The sequence below is a fragment of the Sebastes fasciatus genome, chromosome 4 (assembly GCF_043250625.1).
Source record: "Sebastes fasciatus isolate fSebFas1 chromosome 4, fSebFas1.pri, whole genome shotgun sequence".
NCBI lineage: Eukaryota > Metazoa > Chordata > Actinopteri > Perciformes > Sebastidae > Sebastes > Sebastes fasciatus.
The window spans coordinates 20298608-20309981 of record NC_133798.1 but is presented as its reverse complement, the minus strand read 5'-3'; the positions used below and the strand labels follow the sequence as shown (position 1 = coordinate 20309981).

The window sequence follows — 11374 nt, the reverse complement described above, 5'->3', positions numbered from 1 at the left end:
TCATGACGTCAGACGCACGGGTATCCCTTCCCCCAAATGCATCCATGATCCATCCAGGCCCTGCATTCATTACAGCATCACACTATGGGCCTGCTGGGTGTAATGTAATGTCTGCAATATATATATATACATCTTTTCTCCACCATTATAGACACATTAGAAAACAGGAAAATAATACCAAAGTTATCTTTTAATATATCAGTTTAGTTTAGTTTATTAGTTTATTATATCGTGGACAATCCCAATTTATTGACTGTAGCAATAACAGTAAAAAGGGCAGCTTTAGCCAACATGGCTAATATCCAGCTGTAGTCCCCGGCCCGATGACAATAGGCACCCTAAAAAGAACAATACATTACAGCACATTGATTAAAAGGAAAGAGTTAAGACAGGGAAGAAACAAGATAGAACATAAAGATAATAGAACAGTAAAACATCAGTACAATCATCGAAACATACAATAAACATCAGTACAATCACATTCAGGGATGCAGACAGACAGCACGTATAGACAGGCAGCATCCATGATCATGACGCAAATAACACACAGCCATATGTTAGTGTATGCAGGTGTAATTGTCGGCAAACCATGTTTTTAACTTGGATGTAAAAGTGGAGTATGTATGTATATCTTTAATATGGGTGGGAAGTGAGTTCCAATTGTGTAGTGCTCTAACAGAGAATGATAACTGACCAAATGTGCTTTTCCTGAATGGGACCGATAAGTCACCACGTGTGGTGCTTCTAGTGATCTGACCAGTATTATTGCGTTGGTTTATGAATGAATTAAGTGGAGGAGGAGCTAAATTATGCAGGATTTTAAAGACCAGACAGATGTTCCTGTATTTTATTACATCTTCCCAGCTCAGAAGTTTGTGTTTGCGTAGGATGGTACAATGATGTGAGCTGTTCGGTTTCTGGTCCAAAACTTTAAGGGTTTGCTTGTACAGGGTTTCCAATGGCTTCAGTGTTGAGCCATTGGTTTGTCCCCAGCTTGTGAGGCAGTATGTTAGATGCGACACGATCATGGCATTCACATATAATTTGGCGGCATTAAAAGTCATTGTGTTTCTTATATATTTAAAATTCGCTAAACTAAACTTTGTGTCTTTGCATTTTAGATATCAAGACAGTTCATTCATTACAGCATCACACTATGTGCCTGGGTGTAATGTAATGTCTGCAATATATATTTATATACATCTTTTCCCCACTATTACAGACACATTAGAAAAATAATACCAAAGTTGTCATATGTTGTTTTTGTCAGGGTTTATAATCTCTGACACACAAGTTTGCAGGTTTGCTGGCATAATTTTCTGTGTTGGGACTTGTCAATGCTGTGTTTTTACTGGTATTATCTCTAAATTAACTTATTTTGTAAATAGTTTGTATGGGGATTTTTTTGTGAGTGAAATTGCCCTTCTGTAAAATGCTGTATTGACTTGTTATGTACCTTGTTATGTCATCATATACCTGCTATATATACTACTGTGCTTTTAATAAAATAAGCTGACTCAAATGTACTTCTATGAAAGTATGTCAGTTGAAGGGTCCATATTTATCCATATTAATCCATTTATACCATTACAGACACATTAGAAAACAAGAAAATAATACCAAAGTTGTCTTTTAATATATCAGTGTCCTTACATTTTAGATATCAAGACAGTTCAGTGACAGATCTCATAAATACCATAACATATTATTTATGTATTATTTATTAAAACATAATAATTGGCAACTGGCTTGATAATAAATTTATAATTTAAGCCCTTTTTTTTTTTTTTAAAGAAATGCTAAAACACTCCCAAATTCCAGCTTCTCAATTGTGAGGATGTGCTGCCTTTCTTTGTCTAATGTGATGGCTGTTGTAGTAAGTAAGCTGAATAATTTGGGTTTTGGACTGTCGTTTCGGACCAAACAAGCAATGTGATGATGAAAACTTGGGCTCTAGGAAATTGTAATACTCACCATTTTCTGAAATTAAACGATTAATCAATTAATAGAGAAAACAAAAACCTGTAGTAGGCAGAATATTTTTGGCATCATTGGGCAAAAATTCCATAATAACCTTTCAGCATATTGTAATTCAAGTGATCTGAGAGAAAACTAGACTTCTGCACCTCCTCATGGCTCTGTTATCAGGCTTAAACTATGCCTGGGTGTAATGTAATGTCTGCAATATATAGACATCTTTTCCCCCACCATTAGACACATTAGAAAAATAATACCAAAGTTGTCTTTTAATATATCATTACGTTTTAGATATCAAGACAGATCTCTTAAATACCATTACATATTATTTATTAAAACATAATAACTGGCAACAAATATGAATCAATATTCTGTTACTGTAATGCCTATTTCAAGCCTCAAATGTTTTCAGAAACATCTTGTAGTGTACTGTTTAGCTGTAAAATGAGAAAGTTTGCTCCAGCTGGTGGGCGGTGCTTGGTATTTCCTCAACTGATCTCAACATGGCTGCCTGGTCACAAACTTTCTCATTTTACAGCTAAACAGTTTAAACAGTTTGCGAGTGATTGACAGCTGCTCAGAAACGGCAGGCTCCAGATCGGCTCTGATTGGTTGTTTTCCTCCGGTCTGTGAAATCTTGCAGATGCCATTAGGAGCACCGGAGGACACCGGAGGAAACTTGATTACGTGTCTCATACTCTACTGTCAGGATATAGTGACCGTTTTATAAAAACAACTTTTTTAAAATCATATTTGCTCCATTTCTACCCAGTGCTGCTTTGATCTATAATGAAAATAATCATTAATTGCGGCCCTATTATTTCTCTGGTAGAGTAGTGGCAAAACAGCATATTTTTAGGCATATTATCACAGTCATTACTTGCATAACAAACTCGTAGAGCTGTCATACAATTTATAAGCAGCCAACTAAATGTGAGTTTTCGTTGCTTGGCAACCCGAGATCCTGAGAATGTAGTGTGTTGCCAAAGAAAAGGAAACACCATCAGTTTGGCGTGGTTGTTGGATGCATTTCCCCGTCATGCATCAGCAGCATGTAGGCAAGCTATTTATGATCCTCGCAGTTCTCAGTGATGATCTTCATCTCATGATGCACCCTCTTCCTGTTGAAGGCAGTGGTATCCCTGATGTTAATGCCACATGTCACAGGGCACACTCCCTCCCTTTACTCAAATAGGATTTTGTGATACATGGAAGATAAATGGAGATGGATGACCAGAATCAGAAAAAGCTCCCAGATATATTTTTTCAGAGTTATTAATCAGCAGCAAAGTCTTATCAGTCAGTTCTTCTGTGTCTGTTCATTCCAGACGAGCTCCTCTGGCTCCAGTAGCCGTCACATGACACACCTCCACGTCAGCGCCCAGCTTCTGCAGCTCATCCAGCCAGATCTGCTGCTTCTGGGACAGCCGGTCGTTGGGCCCCTTCACCTCCACCAGCTACAACAACAAAACACCCCCACGTCACATTGCACGCTGCGGTATACTCCATGTGACCAGACTTAAAAGAATGAGGTATCACAGAGTGTCTGAATCCACACACAAAGATAAAAATACAATTCAAAGAGCCAGGATGTGATGTGATGTGATCTCACCTTGGAGCTGTTGTTTGAGGTGTTCCACACCACCAGATCAGGCAAACCTCCACGGCAGTGTCTGTAGTCTTTTGACATTCGTGTTATTACCCCTCCTAAGAAGGCTCCACCCAGGCATGACACGAGAGACTGCAAATAGAGTACATAGTAGAGTATATAAGTGGTTATGTTAATGCCATGTTAGTACCTACAGATGTAACATTTATATAAAGTATAATCAGGGTTCCTACACTTTTCTAAAGATCATTTTAAAGGATATTTTGTGATGATATACTGTAGCTGGTATGACAGACAGGGATCAGTCTGATTTCAAAGACGTCTAACTAATTAACTAACTAACTACTAACTACTAATTAACTACGTTAAACCACTTAAACGTTAATATGATCTTGAACATAACTTCAGCCTTTCATATGGCGATGTTATTCGTTTTGGGGAGCAGTAGTTCATTCTCAGTAAAGGAAAATAGGAGAATGTTGAAATCATTTTCCAGGACATTTGACTTTTTCTCTCATTTTGTGTTTTCAATGACTGGAAATTGGTCACCCGTTTTCCAGGATGTGTGGAAACCCTGATAATGTGATGTAATGTTTATTACTGAGGTCGTAGATAGTGGTGGTGTTGTACCGGGATGCATTATATTGAAATATGTTTCTAATATTCATTCCCCCTCATGTTTCTAAATGGAAAATGCAAACTATAACCTCAATATAATAAACATAGAGTAAAATGAATGCCTCGCTAACAGTGTCAATCAAAACTGAACATTATTATCTTTATGAAGGTAGAATTTATGGCCGAGCTGTTGCATTGAATTGCATTACATTTTACAGGTGTGCCTTGTAAAGTGGCCACTGATTGTATGTTTACAAGAGTGACAGTAGATACCTGGGCCTGTTGAAGGGATGAGAAACGCTCCCAGTTGACCAGTGAACACGATTTACCCTCCTGAGTGGTCCAGACATCTTCCAACATGTCGTGCAGAGTCTCGACGGATGACTCACTGAGTAGCTCCACGCGAGAATCAATCGCCTCCTTTCTGTTCTCATAGAAACAGTCAGTGTAAAGATCCAGCGGACACGTCTGCGAGATAAGAAGAAGATGAGCTAAATTGGTGTTCAGCAGACGCACAGATATCCTGCAAATATTATGTACACAGAGGAGCTTAATCTACCTGGTAGGGATTTCTGAAAACATCTGGAATTCCCTCCATAAAAATGATGTCCCATAGCAGAAGAGCAAACAGCGTTGAGAATGTTGAGCCCTCTCCATGGATCCCTATGACATTAACAATGGCAATACAAAGTTAAAGGGATAGTTTGGTTGTATTTAAGTGGGGTTGTATGAAGTACTCATCCATAGTCAGTGTATTACCTACAGTAGATGACGGTCAACACGCCCCCAGTTTGGAGAAGCAGACAGGAGTTACCGCATGGAAGCAAATCAATACAATGCTGTGGACGGGGCCGGCAGCAAAACGTATTTTAGCCACCTCAGTTTAAGTGTACGCTATTTTTAGAATATTTTCCGATGGCGAACTGAACTGAATGTGAAACTTATCTATATTCTATTCAAAGCCTCTAGACTCCATTGACAAAAACAGATTTCTGATTTAGATTTTTTAGATGTTTTGCTGCCAGCCCCGTCCATAGCAGTACATTGCTTTGCTTCCATGCTGGTACTCCTGTCTGCTTCTCCAAGCTAGGGGCGTGCCGACCGCCATCTACTGTAGGTAGAACACTGACTATGGATAAGTACCTCATACAACCCCACTTCAAAACACCCAAACTATCCCTGTAAGGTAATAAATGGATAAAAGGATACCGAAATATTTTCAATATGTGAAGCAAAGCTGCCTACCTTGGTCAAAGCCTTGTTGGCGGTAATGTGCTAAAGACAGCTCTTCCACAGAGCATATTACAGTGGCATCATCACTCTCTCCCCCCTCTCCATTTGTTGGTAAAAGAAACCTGGATTTCCCCATACCCCCCTCATGAGGGAACAGCTGTCCCCGGATGGTCACCTACAGACAAAAGCACAAACATTAATTCATAAATCTACTATTTTATATGCACCCAACACTTACCCAAATACTGACAAATTGTGCTAAACTCACATGTGTGACATCTCGGACTTGGATAGTGGGCAGGTCTTTTAGTTGCAGGCGATACTTCTTCAAGCTGGCAGACTCTTTCATCCTAACAGCTCTCTGATGGAGAGAAAGTTTATGTCCAGTCCGCACCAGAGGGTCCGACAGCCCATCTCTGATAGCACAAATAGCCTGGGAGCAACGGGAAAAGACCACGTCAAACAGCTGTTACTGAGCACATAATCATACAAAGAGATAAATGATGAAACATTCTTAAAGGGGTGAATGGAACCACAGATACTGGTGCTCACTTGCTCAGGTTTTTTTAGGTACTTCTGAAGGTTTAGTGCAAGTCTGTCCCACCATCGCCCTCGACTGTCAGGACAGCAAACGGACTGCAGCAGTAAAGACTGCAGCTCCTCTACTGCTTCCTGTAAGACAAAAGCAGACCCATAATGCCTTTAACTACTGTTTACATACTTTTAACTTTCCATAAATACGTGTGTGAGAATGTATTAGGTCAGAAAACCTCATAACGACGTAGCCTCTGCAAGATCTCCACCCCTCTGGATAAGATCCGAGTGTAAGCCCACCCTGCAGTGAAGCTGCGCAGGAACACAGGCAGCTCCTCCTGGTGACTATCCAACACAATGATGATGTTAACATTAAACAATATCCAGGACTCTATGTCTCTGTTTCAGACAGGAGCAAATAAATAGATTCATGTCACCTGAGGTCATGGTTTTCTCTCAGCTCCTGCCAGGTACTTTTGGCAGCAGCGTAAAGCTCCATGGCCTCTTCCCACTGACCTCCCTGCATAGCTGAGACGACCTCTTGCAGGGCTCGCATGGATGCTTCATATCTGTGGAATCATGGGTGTCATGAGTATTTATTCCTGTGTAGATAAAAGACAATAAACTCAATTCAGCCTTTACCTGATAAGATCCTCTCTGTCTTGGAACACCTTGGCTGCACGCTGCACCGTGTAGTCTGGGAAGGCCAGGCGTCCCGAGTTAACCAGCAGGATGGTGTAGAGCTGGCCCTGCCCGCCAGCCGCCATCTCCTCCTCATCCATGGTGTCCGTCAGAGAGAAGAGGAGAAGGATACGAGAAAAGACAGCCCGCGGACCACGACACAGGCGCACACAGGAACTTGCCAGCTGCTTTGCCCTTTAAAAGGTTAATGAGATCAGGGGTGAGGTCATTATTGCAATTCTAGTACATAGTGTGAATGTGTACAGTGTATTTGATCATCTCACCTTTTGAGGACGACAGCCCCGATATTGTTCTGAGCTGGGGTCAGAGAGAAGAGGGACTTTTGCCTGCTAAGACGGAGAAGTCCGTCCACTAGCTGCTGTTTCTGAGTCCCAGAGTTGCCCAGATGGAAGGTCTTAGCCAGAGCTTTGAGTTCAGGAGCAGGCAGGAGATCCAGAGCCTCCCCCAAGTCCTGAAGGTCACTCTCTTTGACATACAAAAACAGCACAGGAGGGCATTAACAAGAGAAAACCAGAACATGTACATGTTTGAGGGTGATGTGGTGCTTCAGCAGGATAAAATATAATCTTTATTATACACTTCTTTTGTATAGCTCTTTTTAAAACAATGTTACAAAGCGCTTCACAAAAAAACAAAAAAAACATGAATATGGCGAAAATGATGGGTGCAATACAAAGTATACTGGAGCACACAGATTTAAGGTAACACACTTTTTTAGAAGACTAGCATCAAAACGTTTGTTTGTTGCCTTAAATCCTTGTGCTCCAGTATACTTTGGACCTAATGTCTGAAGTCTCTCCTGTTACAAGATTGCCCTATTCTAAGAGCACCAGACAGGCCTAGAGGTTTAAAGTGACATGGGCATGGCACATGAAGACTAATTCATGTAGAAATGCAAGTTTATTAAAATGAGTTGTTAGTAGAGATTTAAAGGAGGTCACTGAGGTAGAAAGACGAATTTCAAATGGAAGACTTTCAGTGTTTGGGGGCCTTTGGGAAGCTGGTGTTGCTAGATGTATACCAATTTCATCAATCCATTCATTGTCTAAGCAGTGGAGGGTTTTGTGCAGAATAGCAGGGGATCAGGAACCTATCCCAGCATGCATCTTTTCTATCTCTCCTCACTCTCCCTATGATCTATACCACATTTGAGGAACAGCAGTTATAAATCAGGAGGGATTAAAAAGCATTAGGTAGTAGAGACAGATTTTAATTCAAACATGTTATTAGGGCTGCAACCAACAGTTAATTTCATTGTTGATTAATTCGCCGATTATTTTCTCGATTAATGGATTAGTTGTTTGGTCTATAAAATCAGTGGTTTCCAAAGCCCAAGCTGACGTCCTCAAATGTCTTGTTTTGTCCACAACTCAAAGATATTCAGTTTACTGTCATAGAGGAGTAAAGAAACCAGAAAATATTCACATTTAAGAAGCTGGAACCAGAGGATTTAGACTTTTTTTTTCTTAAAAAAATACTCAAACTGATTATCAAAATAGTGGGCGATTAATTTAATAGTTGACAACTAATCAATTAATCGTTGCAGCTCTACATGTTATTGTGTTTCTTAGCTAAAACTGTAAAGATGTAACCAACACAATCTTCATTAACAGCTCAATTATACATACGCCAATAATTCAAGAGGTTTGAGCGAACTCTCCTAAAGATGCTCCAAAAAAATCAAAATATATAATTGGGGCCTATTTACCTGACTGTAGAAATCCACCTTGAACCAGCTCCTGAGCAACAGGTCCCAGATCACTGCTTATCTCTTCATAATCCAGTTTATTCACCTGGAGCCACTTTAGTTTCCTCTGAAAGAGTCTAACGTACAGCTTCTGCCCCATGACTTTGAGAGGGAAAAACACATGTGAGTGATGAGGCCTTATTTATATTCAATAACAATGACTTGAGTGATATGTCAGCATACCTGAGAGTTTCTCAAATGCATGTACTAGTGACATATCTTCCTGGTTGAACAATGACCTGTCGTCCTCGTTCTCCAAGACTGCCTGTAGTACAGTCCGGAAGTTACGGATGTAGTAGGGAAGCCATGGGGGATGAGAGCTCTCGACAGCCTGGTCACTACTAGTGGTGCTCTCCGGACCAGACTCTACCAGTGAATCACTATTGATTGCTGCAGCACTTTTCTCATATGTTTCCTCTGAACTCAGAGAAATAGTAGTAGAAGGTTCCTCAGTTTCAAGCTGGTCTGTATCAGTCGTCCCTGCTATATTTTCACCAGACAACACCTCCTGTGGCTCCCTGCTGCTCCCCTCATATTTTGCTTTCTTTCTGAAATCAGACACCCTGCCAGTGGACGTGGGTCCCTTCTTTCTCTTTGACTGTTTGGAGGAAGAAGAGCGTAGCTTTGGAGTCTCTGATTTAGATGGTTTGTGTTGAAGATTACGTCCTCTGTCTGAACGTGACGGATCTTCCGCTGCTGCTGGAGTGTCTGCACTAGTTTCTGTAAGGTCAATGACTGTCACACAATTGTTTTCGTCTTCTAAACTCTCTATATTTTCTTTCTGTGAGCTGCTGAGTGTCTCAGAAGAATACATTTCCTTTTCAGGGCACATCGGTGCATGTTTATCCGTACTCTGTGTCCTCTCTGGTACCTCATGACATCTCCTAGATAACTTAGAGGACAGACTTCCCAGGTCAATCATCCTGACCACACTTTTACTTTTAATCTCCCGTGGTGCCTGCTGGGAGATGTTCTTTTTGAAATAAGGGCTGGTCTTGGTCTCTTTGTCCTCATCTCCCTTCTTTGGATCCAGCTCTGGGGACTTTGGGAGATTCCTCCTGGGTGACAGCTGGATGCTTGGCACAACACTATTACTTGCTGAGGCGGCACTGCTGTCTCCTCTCTCAAAGTTCTGACATTGCAAATCAATGTGCTCATTGATCTTGAATCTGGGTACGAACTGGCCACACAGGGGGCAGGCCAGCTTGGGTGGAGGCTGGCAGCTGAAGAACGAGGTGATGGGAGTGGTGGTGACAGCAGCACTGGCAGACATCCCAGCTTTATTATTGCCCTTCTTCTTACTCTTGGACAATGACAAACTTCGCCTGAGTTTGTCTTTGTTGGCTCTCTCGGTCATGATGCAGGCGGGAGGTGGTGCTGCTCGATGAAAACCTTTTTTTTTAGGAGCTTTTCTTTGTTGCATGGAGCATTATCAGTGAGGACAGGGGGTTTATAGGTAATGCTATGGCTCTAGTTAGCTATCTTAGCTCAGAAAGATACATTTCATTTTACATTGTCACACATATGTAGCCTTTGTTGCTTCACATGTGTTAGAAAAACGAGAAAAAATTAATATAAAGTCAAATATTAAAAAAGAACAGGCTGACATACCGGCGAGAAGAGCTGCAGCATGTAACAACAATCCCGCTTCTCAGGCTCCACCAGCCGAGCGCAGAATGCCTTCTAGGGTGTACTAATCGATCCACGACTACATCGATATTTTCTCAACTAGCTATACCTAAACGAAAAAAAAGGTAAAATAAATTATTTTTGATCAAATATTGTTCTACATGTAGAACATTTATTTGTATATACATTTTAAACGAAAATAAATTGTAATATAATGCAACAATATATACCCCTTTTCCATCACTAAATGGCACCTTCAGTACACTATAATAATATTTGTTTTAATAAAAGGTCAAATAAATTGTTTTTTGATCAAGTATTGTTCTACATGTAGAATATTTATTTGTATATACATTTTTAAATGAAAATAAATTGTAATATAATGCAAAAATATACACCCCTTTTACATCACTAAATGGCACCTTCAGTACACTATAATAATATTTGTTTTAAAAAAAAGGTCAAATAAATTATTTTAATCAAATATTGTTCTAAATGTAGAATATTTATTTGTATATACATTTTTTTTTAAATGAAAATAAATTGTAATATAATGCAAAAATATACACCCCTTTAACATCACTAAATGGTACCTTCAGTACACACTATAATAATATTTGTTTTAAAATAAGGCCAAATAAATTATTTTTGATCAAATATTGTTCTACATGTAGACTATTTATTTGTATATACATTTTTAAATGAAAATAAATTGTAATATAATGCAAAAAATATACACGAATCACCCCTTTAACATCACTAAATGGCACCTTCAGTAGACTATAATAATGTTTGTTTTGAAAAAAAGGTCAAATAAATTGTTTTTGATCAAATATTGTTCTACATGTAGAATATTTATTTGTATATACATTTTTAAATGAAAATAAATTGTAATATAATGCAAAAATATATACCCCTTTTCCATCACTAAATGGCACCTTCAGTATACACTATAATAATATTTGTTTTTAAAAATGGTCAAATAAATTATCTTTTATCAAATATTGTTCTACATGTGGAATATTTATTTTTTATACATTTTTAAATGAAAATAAATTGTAATATAATGCAAAAATATACACCACTTTTACATCACTAAATGGCACCTTCAGTGCACACTATATTAATATTTGTTTTAAAAAAAGGTCAAATAAATTATTTTTGATCAAATATTGTTCTACATGTAGAATATTTATTTGTATAAACATTTTTAAATGAAAATAAATTGTAATATAATGCAAAAAATATACACGAATCACCCCTTTTACATCACTAAATGGCACCTTCAGTACCCTATAATAATATTTGTTTTAAAAAAAGGTCAA

The 11374-nt window shown here is 39.0% G+C and overlaps 1 protein-coding gene across 1 annotated transcript; it reads right to left on the bottom strand.

Moving 5' to 3' along the window:
* Positions 1-1614: 1614 nt before the first annotated feature.
* Positions 1615-10100, bottom strand: fan1 (FANCD2 and FANCI associated nuclease 1). Its single transcript, XM_074632612.1, has 13 exons — positions 8604-10100; positions 8382-8522; positions 6937-7138; positions 6614-6847; positions 6409-6540; positions 6208-6316; positions 5990-6109; positions 5706-5870; positions 5450-5612; positions 4764-4867; positions 4478-4672; positions 3590-3718; positions 1615-3434 (listed from the first exon to the last, which is right to left on the bottom strand). Exons 1-13 carry the CDS (start codon positions 9841-9843, stop codon positions 3297-3299), a joined length of 3072 nt encoding a protein of 1023 aa, XP_074488713.1. The 5' UTR covers positions 9844-10100; the 3' UTR covers positions 1615-3296.
* Between the last annotated feature and the right edge of the window lie 1274 nt (positions 10101-11374).

Excerpts from the sequence above, each read along its gene's own strand:
- fan1 (XM_074632612.1), bottom strand. The coding sequence starts at position 9,843 with ATGCAACAAAGAAAAGCTCCTAAAAAAAAAGGTTTTCATCGAGCAGCA. Across the intron at positions 5,613-5,705 it reads AAGTCCGAGATGTCACACAT|GTGACCATCCGGGGACAGCT; the intron begins GTGAGTTTAGCA and ends TTTTGTCTGTAG. Across the intron at positions 4,868-5,449 it reads CCAACAAGGCTTTGACCAAG|GGATCCATGGAGAGGGCTCA; the intron begins GTAGGCAGCTTT and ends TTAATGTCATAG.